This window comes from Colobus angolensis, unplaced genomic scaffold (genome assembly GCF_000951035.1).
Source record: "Colobus angolensis palliatus isolate OR3802 unplaced genomic scaffold, Cang.pa_1.0 Scaffold230, whole genome shotgun sequence".
Lineage (NCBI taxonomy): Eukaryota > Metazoa > Chordata > Mammalia > Primates > Cercopithecidae > Colobus > Colobus angolensis.
The window spans coordinates 1717710-1739184 of NW_012115489.1; the positions used below are offsets into that span (position 1 = coordinate 1717710).

At 36.8% G+C, this 21475-nt stretch overlaps 2 protein-coding genes across 4 annotated transcripts in view; both read right to left on the bottom strand.

Annotated features, from left to right (window-relative positions):
- Window positions 1–443, bottom strand: part of NADK2 (NAD kinase 2, mitochondrial) — a 54576-nt gene extending 54133 nt beyond the window's left edge. For both annotated transcript variants that reach the window (XM_011944363.1, XM_011944360.1), the window contains exon 1: window positions 262–443. The gene's annotated coding sequence lies outside the window, so the exon portion shown is untranslated. The remainder of the gene's footprint in view (window positions 1–261) is intronic.
- Window positions 444–7279: 6836 nt separating this feature from the next.
- RANBP3L (RAN binding protein 3-like) overlaps window positions 7280–21475 on the bottom strand; it is a 50223-nt gene continuing 36027 nt past the window's right edge. For both annotated transcript variants that reach the window (XM_011944366.1, XM_011944365.1), the window contains 8 exons: window positions 20114–20217; window positions 18953–19037; window positions 15630–15732; window positions 15110–15240; window positions 13646–13766; window positions 11835–11977; window positions 9558–9744; window positions 7280–7980 (listed from right to left, as the gene is read on the bottom strand). In XM_011944366.1, the coding sequence (XP_011799756.1) occupies window positions 7925–7980; window positions 9558–9744; window positions 11835–11977; window positions 13646–13766; window positions 15110–15240; window positions 15630–15732; window positions 18953–19037; window positions 20114–20217 (930 nt within the window). In that variant the 3' untranslated portion in view covers window positions 7280–7924. The remainder of the gene's footprint in view (window positions 7981–9557; window positions 9745–11834; window positions 11978–13645; window positions 13767–15109; window positions 15241–15629; window positions 15733–18952; window positions 19038–20113; window positions 20218–21475) is intronic.

Sequence of the window (21475 nt, forward strand, 5' to 3'; positions counted from 1 at the left end):
TCCTCGCCTCCGCTCTCCACCGCCGGGAGTGCGCGCTGCTCGCGCAACCCCGGCCTCTAACTTCGCGCCGGGCGGACAGAGGTTAAGTGCCGGGACGTGCGTGGCCCGCGCGGCTAGGGGGACGTACCCAGACGTTGACGAAGGCGGGGAAAGCGTGGCGATTGGGAAACCGGAGACCCCACGCGGGGGAAAGGTGGGCGGGGAAGAAATGGAGGCCTCAGGCTAGTGGGTTTTGTTTGTTTGTTTATTCGTTTCACTCACGCCTGCGTAGTGGCCGCTTCGCCGCCCGGGGGCGACCTCCCCGCTCCACACGCTTCCCTGAGGTAGCTCTTCTCCCGCCGCCAGGCTAACTCTATCGGCCAATCAGAACCCGCGGCGGCTCCGGATCCCGAGGGGCCGCGCCATTTGCTGTGGCCGGGAAAGAGGTAGAATTCTGTTAGGCGGTTGCGCCGCTCTGAGGAATCCAGCTGGATCCAGTCTGAGGCGGCGCGGGGCCTGCGGGTGGGGTTTTGAGCGACCGGCGGGAAGGCAGGTTCCAGGCATGTCCTCGCTCGGGTTCTGTTGTGCAGGCCGACCACGTGCCCGTTGGTTCATTTGACCAGGGCGTGTGATAGCTGGTGTGTCCAGGGCCGGGCTGGGGGCTGAGGAGGCGGACCCGGCTCCTGCTGCACCGTGGGCGTGGCCTGGCACGAAATCCTCTCGGCGTGGGACCCAGTGCCCGCCCCGCTGCCCCCCGAAGAGGCCTGAGGAACTTCGAGGATGATGGGTAGGGGAGCCTGGCAGAATGGAGCATTTCTCCATGAGGAGCGACGGTTGAAAGTAGGCAGGACTAGAGCGCGGGGTTAAGAATGTTAGTCATTTGGACTTTGTCCTATAGGTTGAAATTACTTGAAAGCTTTTAACTGGAAAGGAGTGAGTTAAAGCAATGTTTGATGACTGTTGATCTGGCTTGGGAATGTTGGGTAGCTTGGGAGGCAAGAAGTGGAGGACAGGATGCTGTTGGGATAATGACCCGTGGAGTGATCAGGACCAGAGCTGGGGTGTGATGAGAACAGAAGGAAACGTCCTATTGTAAGGGGGAAACCAAATGGCAGTGCACATTCTGCTGTTCAATTCCTGCAGCTCCTTAGATCCCCTTCCCCTGGCACTGTGTTTGCTCCTTGGTAGTCCTGGCGCTAAGTCGCTTCTGGACTTAGGGCAGGTTACTTCATCTTTCTGGGCCTCAGATTCCTCATCTGTAAAGAGGAGGTTAGGGTGACCCCAAGGTTCTACCAAGTCCAAATCGATTCAGTGAATCTGTGACTCTCCTCAACGGGCCCACCAGCACCAGCGTTCATTCGTTGGTTCCCGCTGTGTGCCAGGTAGTGTATTGAACTGGGAGCATGCACAATGAAGCCCGATAGGTGTTTACTTGGTAAAGTTCTGCCACTGACCCATTCTCACCAAGAACTTTGCCTCACAGCAGCAGCTGCTGATAGTGACGTGTAGTGTAACAACCTTAATAACCTGAACTTCTAGAGGTAGCATCATAATTATCCTCAGACACCTTTGTAGTCTTACTGTTTTAAACTTCATTAGATATTAGGAAGGAAAAAAAAAGGGAGAAATCACAGATAACACTTAGGTTTGAGGCCAGGGTGAATAGGGGAATGTTAATTGATCCATTCGACAGAAAAAAAAAATGAGTAGGGAGAAACTGGGATCAAAGTCTGACTTTTGTTGCTCATATTTGAAATCTCAGACCTCATTTCTTCCCACTTCACAGATTAAAAACCCAGATTTTTGGCTCTCTCACTTCAGCTACAAACATATGCATTGACATCTCAGTTGGAATAGGCCTTTGTCCATAGTTATTTTGCATATCATCTTCCACCTCCTAAAAAATGTGCTTTCTGAAGGCATCCTCTCACAGGTATCTTGAATTTTCCCTCCCAAATGAGTTTACCTCTTCAGTATTTAAATATGCTCATGTCTATGACATCTTTAAAGTTTTTCTAAAAAAAACAGCCTCTAAGCCTTGGTTTTTACATATTGCCTGCCTTACTTTTACAGCTGATTCTCCAAAAAGTAGTCTGTTTATCATTGTCACATCCCTGCCTCCTAGTCATTCCTCAACCTGTTGTACACTAGCTTCTCCCCACTACTTTGCTAATTACTGGTGTTTCCAAGGTGACCAAAAGATATTGTTGGAACTCGAAATACTTTTTCAGTCCTTTAATTGCTTGATCTTTCTGAAGAATTTGAAATGGTTATCATTTCTTCTTGAAATCTTTTACTCTCTCCCAACACACCAGTCCCTAACAGTGTTTGTCCCATTTCTATGTCCCTTTTTGACTTCTTCCTAAACCCATCTCCAAGATGTCTTCTGTCCTCGTCTCCTTGTCTCTTCTTCTGCCTCTTCTTTCTCCTTCTCTCTCTCTCTCTCTGTCACACACACACATTCCTGAGTTCCTTCAGTGTTGTGTAATGGAAGGATCTTGGTTCAAATCCCAGTTTTATTGTTTATTAGCTTCGTGAGACTTGAACTGGTTGTTTAACCTTCCTGAGCCTACTTCTGCATTTATAATATATAGTTGCTACCTTGTAAAATTGTGAATATATGACGGATGCCTAGCACTGTGCCCACTACACAGTACACACTTGGCAAATATTAGCCCCTTTCATGACCTCAGCTATTACTGCCATCTTTAGCCCAGCTCTTTCTCCTGAATTTCCAATCCTTATCTAGTTTCCTTTTAGATAATGTCTCTTAAATCTTATACATGTAACACACATTCGTGGAGATTAAATTACATTTGAGTGTCAATGTAGGCCAAGCATCCTGCTAGGTGCTACAGATGAAATGATAAAAAGCGTCCATGCCCTTGAGGAGCCTGAAGTCTGTGCAGTGATGGAGTTATACACAGAATGCTATAGAAATTTGGAGGAGCAGGTCTTAAGTCAGCCTAAGAAGAGTTAGACAAAGCTTTCTGGAAATGTGAAAAGCTAAGCCTTAAATGATGAATACAATATTAGCCATTATCAGCAAGAATGAGAAGGAAATTCCACAGAAGAACACCATGAACAAATGCATAGAAGCACTGAACTAGCAATTTTGAATTTTTAGAGAATTTAGAGAAAGGCAGGCAACACTGGGAAGTGAGGCTAGAGAGGTAGACAAGGGTAAAGACAATGGAAAGTGTTAAATCCATGCTTAGGAACTTGTCTTTTATCCTGCCTATATTAGGAGGCAACCAAAAGGAGAAAATGACACACTTAGCTTTGCAAAAATTGTGATCTTTTTTTTTTTTTTTTGAGATAGTGTCTCACTCTGTCGTTCGGACTGGGGTGCAGTGGCGCAATCTCAGCTCACTGCAACCTCCGCCTCCCGGGTTCAAGCGATTCTCCTACCTCAGCCTCCCGAGTAGCTGGGACTACGGGTGTGTGCCACCATGCCAGGCTAATTTTTTGTATTTTTAGTAGAAACCACGTTTCACTGTCTTAGCCAGAATGGTCTCGATCTCCTGACCTCATGATCCACCCACCTCGGCCTCCCAAAATGCTGGGATTACAGGCGTGAGCCACCGCACCCCAAGCGTGAGCAGGCATTTTTTAGAAGAAACACAGTGAATAAATACTTGAAAAGGTAACCTTATCAGAAATTAGAGAAATACTAATAATGTCATTGTGAAATAATATATCCACTAGATTGGTACAAATTAAGAAATCTTGGTAATACTCTAATTGTTAGAAAACTTATCCATATCAAGTCTTGATTAGCCTAAACATTGGCTAATCATTTCAATAATTCTTCCTTCCAGTGTAAAAAAATAGTTTACAAATTTTTTTTTTTTTTTGAGACAGGGTCTTAATCTATCACCTAGACTGAAGTGCAGTGGCACTGCACTGTATGGCTAACACAGCCACAACCTCCCAGGCTCAGGCGATCCTCCTACCTCAGCCTTCTAGGTAGTTGGGACTACAGATGCATGTCACCATGCCCTGCTAATTTTTTTTGAGATGGAGTCTCCCTCTGTCACCCCGGCTGGAGTGCAGTAGCACGATCTCCACTCATTGTAACCTCCGCCTCCCGGTTTAAGCAATTTTCTGCCTCAGCCTCCCGAGTAGCTGGGATTACAGGCACGTGCCACCACGCCCAGCTAATTTTGGTATTTTTAGTAGCGACGGGGTTTCACCATCTTGTCCAGGCTGGTCCTAAGAACTCCTGACCTCATGATCCGCCCACCTTGGCCTCCCAAAATGCTGGAATTACAGGCATGAGCCACCGCGCCCAGCCACCCTGCTAATTTTTTGAAATTTTTGTAGAAATGGGGTGTTGTGCAGTGTTGCCCGGGCTGGTCCTGAACTCGTCGGGTTCAGGCAATCTACCGACCTCACCCTCCCAAACAAAACTGCTGGCATTCATGGATTTAATGTTATTGAGTTTTAAACTCAAACTCCATCTATGGTGAGGCTGGTGTGCTTTTCTAGTAAATGAGTCTAACCAACCATGTGATAGCCATATCTCAAGCAAGCTTAACTGTTCTCAACATTTTATGGGAAAAATTATATATCACTGTGATATTCACAACTTGAAGATTTACAGAGGTTTTAAAACATATCATTCCCAACCCCTAGAACCCTTCCCACCCCCACTTCACGTACATTCTGACTCTATGAAAGTCATATATACCTCTTTTTATGACATTCAAATACTCTAAGACCTGTATAGCAGGGGTCCCTAACCCCCGAGCTATGGACCAGTACCAGTCTCTGGCCTGTTAGGAACCGAGCCACACAGCCAGAGGAGAGAGGCAGGCAAGGGAGTGAAGCTTCATCTGTATTTACAGCTGTTTCCAATAATTTGCATTACTGTCTGAGCTCTGCCTGCTGTCAGATCAGAGGCAGCATTGGATTTTCATAGGATGCAAACCCCACTGTGAACTACTCATGCAAGGCACCTAGGTTGCACGCTCCATATGAGACTCTAATACCTGATGATCTGAGATGGAACAGCTTCATCGCAAAACCACCCCACCCTACCCACCCCCTAGCCTGTGGAAAAACTGTCTTCCATAAAACCAGTCCCTGGTGCCAAAAAGGTTGGTTACCACTGCTGTGTAGAATGTATTCTGGCGAAAAAGGGTTCCTTGCTTTGGCAGTAATGGATGGAAAATAATATATTTTTAAGAGAGAACATTCTAATTGTCTATAATTAGGGTAAACAGTTGGGTAAAATCTTATTAAAAGAGAAGAAAGTTAAGGTTGTCTTAACAAAAGATATATAATGACATAAATAGTTAATTAAATTTTAATTAAAAACAGCTGTTTTGGAAATCCAAAATGTATACTTCGAAATGATCTACCTAAATAACTTATGAAAATGGATGTTATTGTACAACTGATGTTATTGTACAACTTCTCCTTATAAAAGGGGAAGAAAGGACATAGGAAAGCTGAAAAGAAGAAGTCTAGGTGAAGATACAGGACAGACAAGGAAAAGCCATAAAATGTTTCTACTATTCCTCCAAAATTGTACTAAATATTTGTGTAAGAATTCTAAGAATAATGGAGTGTACAGAAAGCGGGTTGAAAGAGTTGTGAGCTAAATACCATGTTTCTGTTCTTCTTTTCCATTTCATAATCTGGGAATTTTCACTTCTCTCTTTGCTTTCCTGATATTCTAACCCTATATTTGGTTTTGTTGCATTGGAATTTCTATATAGATCAGAAATTAAGGTAGTTAATTTTTTCCATTGATATATGTGGAGAAATCTAAAGAAAATCATAGAATGAATTTAACTTAAAATGTTTCAAGCATTGAGAAGATACTGCTTTATCTCTATGTTAGTGTGGTGACAAGGATGAACATGTCAAAAGGATAGCAATGACCAGGTGCAGTGGCTCACGCCTGTAATTCCAACACTTTGGGAGGCTGAGGCAACGTGGATCACTTGAGATCAGGAGTTCAAGACCAGCCTGGCCAACATGGTGAAACCCCGTCTCTACTAAAAATACAAAAATTAGCCGGGTATGATGGCAGGCGCCTGTAATCCCAGCTACTCGGGAGGCTGAGTGAGGCACGAGAATCCCTTGAACCCGGGAGGTGAAGGTTGAAGTGAGCCGAGGTGGTGCCACTGCACTCCAACCTGGGTGACAGAGCGAGACTCTGTCTAAAAAACAAACAAACAAAATACATAAATAAAGTTATTTGTTCTCTTCTTCACTTTAGCAATTGATAGTGCAATCACAGTGTTCCCACATCAGCTAAGATCTTACAATAAAAGAGAATGAGTGCTTTATTATCTTCTCCAAATATCTCTCTGTGTTATGTTTCTAATGAAAATTTTCTGCTGAGTGTGTTCCACATCAGAGTCACTCTTCTTGATTTTTAAAAAGAGTGTTTCTGTTGTCCATTCTTTTTGTCCTTTCTTTCATACTATGTCTCTTTTTTCCCTTCTATCTTTTCTTCATCTCTCTCACATTAACTTTATTTTTCCTCTTTATTTTCTGAGTCATTGACTCCTTTATTTAGAAGTAAAGGATATTATGTGCCATATTTCTTTTAGGATCACTGGAAGAATGAATGGGCCTCTCTTAGTAGTTACCTTACATTAAGTTATGCTTTCTCAGTTATAAGGAAGGACAAAATGAACAATTATACTAACTAAATCATAATCTAAAAGAGTTAATTTAACTTTCATATGCTAAACTTTCAGACAGTAGCTGAGGTTTGACTAAATAAATACTTTTTATCATTTTATAATAGGCATGGTAATACAGTAATATAACTTTTGAAAGTGTGTGTTCGCATATCCAAATGAATATTGTTCTTTGAAGTATCACTTAGTGAAATTATACCCTCATTCCAAATACGCTGTCATTGTTCAGAACATTTTCAGAAACATTTTGGAATTATGAATTCTTATCCCCTAATCAGAGAATTGTTTAGGGGTCACAATCAAAAGTCACTTTGAAGCCATGATGTGATAAAACTGAATTGAAAAATGAAGTAGGGCTATAAGTACTGAGACTAATTTTCTTGTGTGATTCATGTGGTGTCTGTGAAACAAATCTCAAGAGGATCAAAACTCTATTGCAAAATTGTTGAAATTACTGTAGCCTACTATAATAATAGCATTTAAGAAAAAGATTCATTTGGCTATATATGATACATTTGTTTTTCTGTCTATACAGCCACACCTACTAAAGTATTAATGAAAATGTAATTAAATAAATAAAACAAAGTAGAACAAGTTAACATATTTGGAATTCTTATACATGCTTTTTGATACATAGGTAATGTATTATATTTTATTTATTCGTTTAACAACTATTGGATGCTGACCATAAGTCAAGCATTGACAAGATGCAACAGATACAAGTCCAAGAGCAGAGGCTCTTTTTAAAGGAATTCATACCATGAATATATAAACATCATATTTAGGAAATCTAAAAGCTAAAATTAAAATATACATTTCCCAGAAGATAAATAGGATTTAGTGAAATGTTATGATGCAATTATACTGTTTTTCAAAGAAATGACTCTGGAAATGTAGTAAAATATTTGTTTTATGGTCAGTGTATGACTGAAAAAAATAAACACTTTGGTAGGTATTTATCAAATCTGGCAATTTATAATTCTGAGTATTATATCCATCAATGTGATGAAGAGTCCAAATTAGTTATAAAATCCTATTCTAAATAAACTTCTTCAAAAATGATAAATTTTGAACTTCTGAAGTCCATTTATTTTTTTAAATTCTGTCAGTTTCTGCACAATAATCAAAATGTAAAATGTAAAACATAAAAATGTTAATTGTAACAAATTACATTTCTTAAACTTTTCTATAAAAACTCTTCAAGGAATGAATAGAATCTTCTCATTAGTTAGGGTGGTTTAGTATTTTCAGTAGGGTGAACCCTCTTTTTGTAGATGTCATGTTTATAGCAGGTAGTATTCATGAACAGGCAACCGACTGTGAGTCCACCTAGAAGGATCTGTGATATAAATTTAAATGTTTTATTGTACAATATTTAGGGTAGATTTTTAATATTGAATGCAACTAAATATGAATATTAATGAATATACTCGGTGATGAAATAAAAGCTGCAGAATATACATTTTTACAAGTAACATTTCTCTTTTAGATAATTTATAAGCAACAAAGTACAAAAAATTAGACGTTTTATTGCTTCCATAACATTTTAGCATTTGTTTTTAATGCCTCCTGGAGAAGATACTAAGTGAAAAGGGGAAAAAATGGCAGGGGAAAGGGGGTTCATATGATTGATATTTGCTTTGCATTATTTTCATTGTTTTTTAATTAAGATAGTTACATAGCACCCCTTTCCTAAAATTCAGTATAACAGAATATAGACATCATAAGCACGTGTCATTAGTTCGTGAGACAATTTGCTATTTAATCTTTATTTCAAATTGACATTGTTAATGTGTACCAACTAGTTCTCTGATAGACCCCATTTTATTGTTGGCAATGTAAACATTATTATAAAATAAAAGAATTTTTATTTATTTTATATGCTTTAAAGACTAATAAACCATTTGTTTAATAGATTTGCTTAAAGTAGCAAGAAAAATCATATTAACTTAATTCTCTGAATCACTGGGTCAAGCAGGTTATAATACTGATTTGCATGTTTTGTGTATTTTTCCTTTTGATTATAGCTTTAATATTAAGCAAAGGAAGATATTTCATCCAGTTATGCCCATTCTTTGATAGATTCTTAAGTTATGTATGATTAAAGCAACTTTAATATTTCAAAATGATTAAGAGTTGAAAAAAATGCTTGTTACCACACTATCATTGTATTGTATTACTCAGTCCTCTGTAAAACAAGAATTCAGGACTAAGTGAAATTGTTAGTGAAAACACTTGGATGACTTTATTGGAATAATTACATCTGTATAACAAAGTTGAGCTTACTATGTTTGACATTGTTTTTCTCCAAAGTATGAATATTAGTTTTAAATCCACATATCAAGAGAAGCACTAAAACCTAACAATCTGTTTATCACTGGTTCCACTTCAACCTTACTTTATTTGTGAATCCTGATACAATAAAAGAAATAGTACTTTTTCCCCTAGACAAAATAGGTCCTTGAAAATAGTATTTGTACAATCTAGTTATTCTTATAAGCAGTCAAATTCTAAAAAGAGAATAAACAGAATTTTCAGGGTATCAAGCCAAGTATACCAGGTGGACTCACTATATGTATTTCTATTTCTTCCTATTATAGCCAATAATAAAATGAGAATAAGTGAAGAGAAATAAAAATGAAGGGTTAATTTCAGGGTAGCAATGTAGTAGTTTTTTATGCAGTTTATAAGCAAATGATACAGGCATCACCATGAGGCTGACTTGATAAAATGAAGACCACTTATAGAAGACAGTGATTTTCAAACCCACTCCTCAGATCCAAACAACTAAGGCTCTAACTACCACCGACTTTAAACAGAGCAGTTCCACTTGTTAAAAAGTCTACCTAATATATAAGGATCATGCTTAAGAATTCGTTTTTAAACCTCTGACCTAACAAAACAAAAGCTATTTACCTGATCCATTTTTAGTGACTCGAATGAAATCATCCTCATTCTCATCACAGCTTTCGCAGTTCGATTGTTGGACTGTTTCTGACAGGCTTTCAGCTTGATTGACATCTTTCTGCTTACTGAAGCTTTGAAGTGCAACAAGACGATGATGTATTGCTGCATACAAATATGCTGTATCTTTGGCACTGGCCTGCGTGAGTAACATTACATTGTTAAGAAAATCATTAATGTTAGCTACATTTTACAGATTTTTAATCTTTCACTACTAATAAGGAAGGAATTACATGGCATAAATCTACAAATTGGTACATAGGTGCTAACAACCCTAAAAATTAAGCAGTAAAAAGACAATCTTGAACTAAATTGCGTCCTAAAATGTATACTTTTATAAGCAATCCCAATGTATACATTTTAAATTGAGAAAGTGAAATTTTGTTGTATAAAATCTCTATTTGAATTTAAATTAGTTAAGACCATCCCTCCTTCACTATTTTCACTGTAGAAAATTGTAGGCTTGCAGAGAAAAAAGACTTCCATTTCCTGTCCATCACTTTGCTTGGACATTCCTCCAAACTACATAGCTTTGTGGATATGCTGAGCTCATTGGAGCAGTCTATGGTATTGTACCATAAATGCATCAGAAGTTCTTGCTTTTCAATATTTTTCTACACTATTTTAATGGTGGTTATTCATATGAAAATATAAAAATGGTAACAATAAAGTTGGTATAACCTTTACTGTTAAAATATTATTTTTTTCAATTCTTTCAGTAAAACTGTGGGTTCATTATTAATTTCGTTTATATTAGCAAAATATAGGCAGCACAGGTATTAAATATAGCTTGTTTCCCTCTTTATGAATGAGGAAATTATGACTCAGAAGGGTAAAATGACTTTTTTGAGTTGCTAGTCAGCAAGTTGGCTGAAAGTTGAATCCCAGGTTTTATCATTCACATTAGTGGGATTAATGGAATAAATTATGGTCCATAATAGAATAGAATTCTTTCACCTACTAAAACAATTTTTGAAGAATAAACTAATGTCATGAAGACACTCACTAACATCGATAAGTAAAATGTGTATTTCACAATCATATTAGCTTTTTAATCTCAGCAGCTTTTCTAAAGTGTACTATTGTTACCATCATTTTGCAGATGAATAAAATCAATTTAAAGAAGGCTAAGTAGCTTTCCCAAAGATTATACAGTATGTACACTATGCTACATATATGTATGTATGTATGTATATACTTATACCCAGTTCCATGTATATACTAAAATATAAGACCAAAATGTTAATAGTGACCATCTCTGAGGATGGAATCTAGTCATGGTTAACAGGCTCAGTCTCTGGCATGCTACTTTACCCACCTAAAACCAAGGGGGAATCTGGCCCAGAAGACTGGCAAGAGTATTAATACCTTAAATGGTAAATGCAGTTTGTACATCATCTTACCTGAACATTTTAATACTCAATATCACTTACACCTAACAGTACACTTACTGGTAACTAATAAATTTGGTTTTTCATCACGGACACCTGCCAACTTTTTTTTCCATATTACTACATGGAAACCAATTTATTTGTATTGTCACCTTCTGCCTGAACTTGGGTAGTCAGTCTTCTCCAGTTGTTCCATGGGGAAATCTAGTTTTTCGGGGGGGAGGTTGTGGTTTTGTTTTGTTTTTTTAAAGCTTTATTCTTGCCAGCTCTCTTGGGTCTGGATCTTGTATTTGAGGTCAAGTATTCCTCTGCCAGGAACAGCTAAAGCTGTGCTCCCATCCTGTTACCTTGGAGATTTACTCATGTCCAGAATTGGAATTTGCTGTTGGACTGGTTGTTTTAACTTGCTAGCTCTGTATTTTTCCATTTCCCACTGGTTCTTTTCCAGTGACCTAAAGCCTTTTTTCAATCTCAGCTTGCAGGATAAGCATTAGGCTTCAAAGTCTGCTAACCTCTTCCTGGGAACCATTCCTGACAATAGTCACTTTGGTAACACAGTAAGATTGTTCACAAAATTTCAGTAGTAAAGTAAAGGGTAGAGATTTGATGGCATGTATCACACAAATGTCTTGGAATGAGTACCAATTGATTACATAGACTTTGGTGTTAATTTCTGAATTTCACAGAAAATTTATGTCTTATACTACAAACAGACATAGTGAATGGCTGTTTTTGCCAATGGTACATATTATTATAACAAATGAAAAAACAAATTAGTAATTGCAGACATCTATTAATGTAGTAGGATAATCCTCTATCACTGAAATTTCTCACTTACCTGAATTAAAAATACTTTGATGCTATAGTCTTCTAAATCAGTAGCTGTTATTCGTACATTTTTGTGGTTTGCTCTTTGAATCTTCATTTGGGCCCAGAGTTTGCTATTGAGGATCAGCCTTAAACTGCCTTGATTGCGCATAACTAAAATAGGAAGTTGACTACATCAGGCCACAGAACAGTTGACACAGAGGAATTTACCATTTTCAAAAGCAAAATAAATCTTGTAGTTGTTTTTCAGACTGTAGATTCAATACTAACTTGTGATTTGACTAGATTATAACTTGGTTTTCAAATTGTACTTTCTTATGTTGGGAGAACTTTTTTATCTTAAGTGCTGAAATTACACTTTTCTACTGTAATATTTAAAAGTGGTTAAAATTTTAGAACTCCTTTTAAGAACTGATAGTCTGAAGAATATTCGTCTGCGAATTGTTTACAATGAAGAAAACCAAAACAAAAACCTTAAGTGTCCAAAAAAATGGAATTAGTTAAATAAATTATGGTGTAGTCATTCAAGAGAATATTATGAACCCATTAAGAATACTGCAAAAAGATATTTATTGATGTGGAAAAATCATGGTGTAATATGTAAAAGAAAAAATTAGGCTACAAAGCAAAATAAACACCATGAATCAGAACTTTTACAATCTATGTATACGTTTATATATACAGAAAACAAGGGTCAGAAAAATATATTCTGTTAACAGATGTTATCTTAGGAAGACAGGCCTTTAAGTGATGTTTTAAAGATTTTTTTCAATCCATGCTTTCCAGTTTTTACAATGAATGGATATTACCTGCATAATAAAAAGAAAGCTGCTTTTGGGGTTTGTTTTTTGTTTTTTATTTTTGTTTGGGGATTTTTTTTTCCTTTGGCAGGCAGTGGAATCAAACCAGAGTAGTAAATAACTTGCAACTGCCTTGGTACTATTACTTGGTTGGGTGATTTAGAAATCTGTGTGCCTCTTACAGAACTGAAGACACTGTTTCTATCCTTTTCATCTGAATTATATCTCTTACCCGTTTCTTGAGCTTGATATCCAAAACTCAACAAATAACCTTATTCTTGGATCCAATGTCTACCTGTGGTCTCCTCCAAAGTCTTGACCTCTTAAAATTGACCAATAAATCCATTCATCCTGCCCAGATCTCTCCCTGTGCTATCTTTCAGTTTGGACCTCTGAACAATGCCCATTGTGTCATTTTGAATGATAGCTCTCTTGTATTTTTAGGTTTGACTGGCTCCAACTTCTGAACATCACTGTGCCTGCAGGATTCAATAACTGCACACCTTGGAAACTAATCTCTTTCCTTAGAGACTAATCCTTCATCCTGACCCCCATCCCATGTCTGGAATGCCCAGGACAAATTATGGGGCAAGTATTTTCTTTTAGAAAAACTTTTCACTTTACAAAATAATTTGCATCATATTATTTCAAATAATAATAACATTACTATTTAGGTGTATGCTGGGCTCTGATATAGGTGCTTTACATGCTTTATCTCATTGAGTTCTCTCAGTCAGTAAGTCATGAACTACAGTTATTCCCATTTTAAACTGATATAAGTACAGTAGAGAAAGAGATTAAAAAACTTGTCAAGGTCACTAGTTAGTCACTGCTGGAGCCAGAACTGGAGCCCACGCAGTCTAACAGGAGAGCCTACTTGAAATGGGAAGCTCCTATAGAAATATTTTCAACAGTGATTTTTTGGTGTATTTTATAGCACATCTCCAGAAAATGATATGTGCCTATATTGTTATAGGTACACATGAGAAATCATTGCTTGCTTTACAAAAGGATTCCTTACTTAGTCTTGACTGTAATGTTCCACAGTCACTGCTTGCTGTGTCATTCAGTCTCAACGTTCCTCTGCCCCTTTCAATCCAGGATTGTGTTGTTTTGTTGAGTATGAAAAGCTTGCAGTTGATCTAAATAACAATTTTTTAAATGTCAAATATATAGAAAATTTTTTCAAAGTAAGTTACTTCCTATGTTATGCCACATTTATATGTGTCTGATCTTTTACCAAAATAATCTTCGTTAATGATTTATAAACCAGCTTTTAAAATATATTTAGTGTTTAGAAACATATAACTTTTGGATAGTTCAAACATCAAAAAGTAAAAAGACATACAAAGTGAAAAGGGCCCCCAGCTTTTATTTCCCATCTACCAATTTCCACCCCTGCAACAAGTAGCCACCAGTGTAAATATTTTGTTTATCCTTCCAGAGATATTTGTACATATATACGTGCCAATACATATAAATGTTCCCCCTCTTTTTCTGTCAGTGGTAGAATGTCATACCTACTTTCTGATTTTTTAACACTATATATACGTCAACTTTTATATTAATTATTTGAGATATATAATGTTATTTGAAAGTAAAGGAATCATTGAACCATTTGCATGCTTCGAAATTTTCAAAGACAGCATGATAATATGGAGAAGTACAATGTAATGCCACAGGTTACCCCACTACAATCGTTACTACTGTGTACAAGAATCACCTAAACAGCCTGTTAAAAATACAGCATGTCAGAGCCTCACTCCTAACAATTACTTCAATAAGACTGGAATTAATCTAATCCAAGGGTTATGCTTTGAGACACAGTTAAAATAAAAGTGTCTGTAGATCATACAGGAAGTGGAGAGGAATGGAGAGAGTTTAGAGAAAAGCAGATAGAGAAAGGCAAAGGGAAATTTCTGCCTTGTTGGAAAAAGGTAAAGTTGTAGTAATTACATTTCATGTGCTTGTGCTGATGGTGATACTACTCAGCATTAAAATCCTGTGATACTGTAGTGTATATCTGTGAAATTCTTGAATTACATGTAATTCTAAACATTTTTAAAGGAAGCTAAATTTTGTATGAAATTCTAAACTTTTTTAGGAGGGAAACAAAATTCTTATTGGACTGAAATCAAGTTATCAACGTTGTTAAACCTGTGTAAGTAGAATTATTCAATCACAATAATAGCACTAATTATAAAAGCAAATATTAAAGCAGGATACTTGGCTATCGTATTTCTAAGGGACTAATGTGAATAGTTGTAAAACTAACAGCCCGTTTTCCTGCAAAGTACACATACAAACATAAGAAGAAAATAAGTTACTGGTTTAATTTTTGAGAGCGTCCAACATTTTTATTTAAGTAACTTAGTCTCCATGAAAACTGTACTTCTGTCTGTATTTTTAAAGATGTCTCTTCTCATGTTAACTTTATTCCAAGTATGTAAATGCTACCAAAAAGAGTAAAACATGATATACAGACCTTTAACACATTATGTTCTGATTCCTCCCCTGTTATAACATCAATTTTCTCCAGCAAGCATTTTCGTGATGGTTGGGAAGAGAATGCAGCAGCTGATTCAGTTGGGGAAGTATTTTTAATAGAGTCTGTTCCTAAGAGAAAATGCGGGAAAAACACTGAAAAGTCCCCATTTTCTCTACCGTGAAAGTTCTTTGTTGCCCCTATGATCACATATATCTACTTGGCTTTTTTTAATAGTAAGTGAGATTCCAAAAATTCAAACTGCTTGAGTTCGTGTAAAATCTCCTTACCAATTCCCGCATAACATTAACTCAAAAAATTATTAAAGCTTGTATATCAGATAATCATATTTATATGTTTTAATCTTTACCAAAATATTTGAAACACTGGATTACTGGTTTTTAAAATCTTATATTAAATATTAATTTTACTTATATTAAATATTAATGTTAATAAATAACATGAAAAACAGAAGACAAACTAGGTGAATCTAATGTTTTACAAATGAAAGAATTCTTACTTGAACTTAAAAAGTTGACAGGAAATTTCGGAGTGGATTTGAATGGTTTTTCCTTGGCGTATGAATCATTTTCAAGTTGAGGCTGGGTGAGTTTTTGAGTACCCTGAGTGGGGAAAAAGATGCATTATTAATTTTATTTAATAAAAGTTTTAATTTTATCCCTATATGTTTGTAGTAAGACACTTTCATTTTTCTGTTTCAACACAGCAAACAAGCCCAGCTGGTATGTTTTTATTTTGGACTTTCTGTGTGCTGAACAGAGAATTCGTCTCCATTGTTAGAAAGCCTGAGTTCTAATCCTCAGAAAACATAATCTAGTTACCACCAGCCTACTTCAGGTGGGATTTAGTCCCGGAGGCAGTGGGAAAGGTCTAAAGGTACAAAAGAAGGTAACAGATGTTCCATACTCTGACTAGACTAAACTGATGCCCAGGAGGTACAAAAGAAAGAAAGAAAATGTGCCTTTGAACACAGGAGTTAAAAAGTATAATTCAATTTAATATTACTTTTAATTAATTTACCTTTAGAAATTTAAAGTGACAGCTCTGTATATAGTAACAGAAACGTATACCAAAGTATTTCAATGTCCCCAGAAATTTACTCTTGCTGTCCACTTTATGGAAGAAAACAAAAAAGTTATCCAGAGACCCCCACAAGATGTCTCAGAGAACATCTTTGTAGAAAGAATCCTAACTTTTCCTCCCAATTTTTGCCAATAGTCGCTTTTAAGGCTACTTGGGGCTCTGTATGTCTGTTGTAATCAAGGCCTGCACAAATAAGACTAATTGACATGACATTTGCAATAATGTGTAGCCCTCTGCAAAACATAGAGAATTGGAACAATGATACTTAAGAATTTATGCTTATATTTTTTCCCTTATGAACTGAAAATTATTTCACATTACTTAACTAGACATCAAGATATTCCCTGAAAATTGGTAGAGATGGGTATAATTATTTCCATTTTAAGAAAATAGAAACTGAGGCACAGAAAGTTTAAATGACTCACTCTAAAAACACATAGTTAGCCAATAAGCCAAGAGTGCATCCTGGCCCCCAAATCACAAGGCCAAAAATTTACAGGATTAGAGGACACACAAATTATCTTTATAATTCCTGTTATCCTTAAGATATTACCAACTTAAAGAGATAGAGAGTTCAGGTTCCTTTATAAACCAAATTTAAAATGCCCATAGGAAATGTGCACAAGTGCCTTCTCAAACCAAACCTATAGTCCTGACTATAGTTTATTTGTATAGGTATCTCTCTGTCTGCTCTTATTAGATGATAAGCACCTTTAGGGCACAGTGTCTCCTTTAGCTTGCATAACCACTTAGGTGGTTTTCAAACCTGCCTGTACATTAGAATCACTTGACACCTGGCCTCACCCACAGGCATTCTGAGCTAATTGGTCTGGGATGAGACCGGGGTAAGAAATCCTTGAAAGGATGATTCTAACAGGCAGCCAAATTTGAGATCAATGCTTTATATACCATAAGAACTCAGTACATGTTTGGTAAATTGAGTGGAATGTAAAGTTGATCCTGTGAGGTTTGGAAAGCATTGTCTGACATTTTACAGATGCTGTGGCTAATCTGGTGTCAAACTTAGAAATAAGTGATATGGAATAAATGTGCCTAAATATACTGCCTGTAAATTCACCATGGAGGCTAGTCCGTTTTGGTTCACATCCAAAGGCATAGGTCACAGGTCTAGGATTGGTGAGTTGACCTTCATTTTGGGAATGACAGAAGGGTTCCTAAAATAAACTAAGCCTTTAAAATAACTAATATATGAAAGCCCTAAAAATTTTGGAATGAGTTTGGGCGTGGTGGCTCATGCCTATAATTCCAGCACTTTGGGAGGCTGAGGCGGGTGGATCGCTTGAGCTCAGGAATTCAATGCCAGCCTGGGCAACATGGTGAAACCTCATCTCTACCAAAAACACAAAAAGCCAGGTGTGGTGGTGCGTGCCTGTGGTCCCAGCTACTCGGTAGGCTGAGGTGGGGGGATCCCTTGAGCCAGGGAGACAGAGGTTGCAGTGAGCCAAGATCATGCCCCTGCACTCCAGCCTGGGTGACAGAGCAAGACCCCATCTAAAAAAAAAAAAAAAAGAATTGGAATGAACTGGCTTAACGAATTGGTTCTTTTATTAATCTAAATCCGTACATGGTTTTTAAAATCTCTGCAGCTTCTTTGGGATTCTTCATGTAACTGGTATTCCTGAGACAAGCTAGGCACATTCAAGCTATCTCAGCTACTTTCCTGACTTGAGTGAAAGCTGGAAAAGGTATGAAGATGTGATTGACCAGATAAAACCATAGGCATGGTTTCCCACAGCTTTCACTTTTCTGTACAGTTTTCCACTGTAGATTACACTGTCTTAGAGGTCAGAGTTCTGTGGGGACCAGAGAAGCAGTTACCTCATTGCAAGAGGATGCTGAGCATTAAATAAGGATGATGGTAATAACAGTGAGGGGGTTTTCACTAGGCAAGTAGATTCTCCTACGCAAGTAAAGCACTATGAATTTTCTCTGAAAGCTAGGGAAAGAAAAGTTATAATAATGCTTTTTGATGTAAGAGCTTGAAAGTAGGGTTGTGGTTAACTAGTAAGAACAAATTGGTCGCTGGGCGGGATGGCTCACGCCTATAATCCCAGCAGTTTGGGAGGCTGAGGCGGGCAGATCACGAGGTCAGGAGATCGAGACCATCCTGGCTAAGATAGTGAAACCCCATCTCTACTAAAAATACAAAAAATAAAAACTAGCTGGGCGAGGTGGCGGGCGCCTGCAGTCCTAGCTACTCGGGAGGCTGAGGCAGGAGAATAGCTTGAACCCAGGAGGCGGAGGTTGCAGTTAGCAGAGATCGTACCACTGCACTCCAGCCTGGGTGACAGAGCGAGACTCTGTCTCAAAAAAAAAAAAAAAAAAAAAAAATTGGCAAATAATTTTAAATGCATCTTGTTGTAAAATGATGCAAACTATTAAAATATCATTACCAATTGAGCTTATCTAATGATTGCAGATAATTCTGGGATTTCCTTGGGTACTTCTGGCTTAACACAAGTCAAAGAACTATTTAATATTTCACATCAGTAATAATGTTATAATTATACAGTTCCCTTCCTCTGTGGGTTTCTATTATTTTAACAACTAGGACTTGCTTCCCAGGAGAATCTTTCCAGTTAAAGAAAGAAAATGTGCCGTTGAACTCAGGAGTTAAAAAGTATTATTCAATTTAATATTACTTTTAATTAATTTACCTTTAGAAATTTAAAGTGACAGCTCTGTATATAGTAATAGAAACATATACCAAAATCTTACCAAAACTCTTTCTACCATGTTTTCTCCAAAAACAAAATTGGAACTGCAGTTTTTAAAAGAACATTTATCTTCATTTGGTTGACATCTAAGAAAAAGGAATAAGCATTTACTATTTTAAATACATGGATAAAGCCATTTTAAACTTTGAAATAATCAGATAATTTAATAGATTTATGTAAATCAAATTTACTGCTCATTTTTGTTAGTTTGAATTTAATGAGAAATGAAGGAAAAATTCAAATAGTGGCATCCAGAGGTGATTGTCAAAATAGTTTCCAGCTATTACAGCACTGACAGAAACCAGTCCTGACTGCCTCATGGCCATCACTGCACTGGCTGTGTGGTCAGCCAGGAGGGCTGCCCAACCCTTTTTGCTTTTCCAACACACCCTGTCTAATACCTAATTTCCACTCTTCCCTTCCCCAAGTGGCTGACCAGAGATCTCCAGGGCAAAAGCAAAACCCTATCTGTTATAATTGAGTGTGCATTGGCTTAAAGTTTTTTGCCTCCCAGAAATGTTTTTTTAATGTTAAAAGTGTTTTTCCTGATGAGAAACTTGAAGACAGGAAGCCCTCTCTTTGTAGACAGATGTGCTCAGGGTTCATCATTGCATCCCCCATGTGCACAGAAGGCACCTGCTACCGTACCTGGACAGAGCTGAGTCATGTGAGTCAGTTTATATCCACAGCTAGTTTTAATCTCTCAGATCAAACATTTATTCATCACTAGTAATATTAATACATACTAATAAATATGGCAGATTTATACTGCTTTCCTTGTTGTTTATCTAACCCATGCCAATAAAAAATGAATAATGCCAAAATAAAAGAAAAACATGCCAGAGAGAGAGGAAGAGAGCCTAATCTACTAACCAGATAATTTATGCCCAACTAAATAAAAGTTTAGCCATACATTTTCAAAAAGTTCTCACCCAAGTCAGTGAAACAATGAAGACAATCCAGTATTAATATGATAATATTTAAGTATCAGAAAATTTTTAAAAATATTTTAAACTTGTGTTCCTATAAAATCTGCTTTCAAATGGGAATCTTGGCAGTTTATCCATAGAAGGTCAGAAAATTATTTTCCATGATTGGTTATAATAATAAAAGAATGCAAGAATGAAAGGACAACCCTTCTGTTTTCTCATTATTAACTTACCCTACTGATGTTGCACCTAAAAAGTGCTGGTTAGTAGACAGCTGGACTGAAATTCTGGCACTTGATAAATTTTCACTTGACAAATAGGAATTTCCCTCAGAAATCTGAAAGTAAAGAAATCCATCAAAAAGTTTATAAGGACTACCTTACTATAGGACCATCAGACAAGGAAACAGTAGTTATAGTTAAATATATTGAAAACTTACTATGTTTAAGTACTACCCTAAGCATATTGTGTACTATCTCATTTACTCCTTACAACTCTATACACTTTGTACTTCTATTATCCACATTTTACAGGTGAGTAAACTGACACAAAGAACTTAAATAACTTGTCCAGGTCACTCACATACAATGGAGATCTGTCTGATACCAGAATATCATAATATTCAGAAATTCCACTATGTTTTGTTATTTTCGCCATTTTAGTCAAATTGGGTTAATTCTCATTTCTGGATTAGTAAAACTCACTTTCAGGACTATGTAATCCTTGGTAACACCCAAAAATGTCACCATCCTATTCACCCAATGTAAAAGAAAACCCCACTCATCTCTTTATCTTGAAATTTTCAACTGGTAACTTACCCAGTTACTTTGCCTTATGTACATATGTGTATGCACAATACCTGAATTAATGTATAAATGTAAGAGTGAGGAAATTTAGAATTGGAAGGAACCCTATAAATTATCTGGTCTAGTATTTACAGTGTATTGTGGACACCTTCCTTCCTCGACCAGGGATTTGCAAAGATGTTTCAGGTCGTTTGTGTCTTTTAAAGCCAGATGGGATATGTTTCCACTTAATTTTTTTATTTCAATCAATAAAAATAATTTTGAATACTTTTTCTTTTTTAACAAGAATTTGAGAACTGACAAATATGTATCAAGAGAGCATGTGCATGTTTAGCAAAGATCAAAGTACATGCTCGTGACCTAGTCACTCAGATGATGTATCTCTCAGTCGAAATGGTAGCTTTCACTCCTATGTTGGTTAAAATAGTTATTTAGGCATATATTGTTTAATCAATACATACTAAGTAACCACTGATTAATGATAGGATGAAAATAATTTATCTGATTTTGATATACAAGTTAATAAGAAATATAAAGATAATGGTTCTACAAAATCCACCTAGAGATAGTTTTCACCGAATCTTAAATTACGTTCATTTGGTCAAAATTCTTACATAGGATCTTATATACAGTGTGTCTCTGGATCTTCAAAGATCACTAAATGGAAAATTTAATGATGAGCATTAAATTTTCTGTTTAATGATGGGCATATGCAGCAGGGGTTTTCAATAACTGGAAATAAGGTTTGTTCACTAGACCTTCTAATTTTCTCAAAAATAAATATAAACA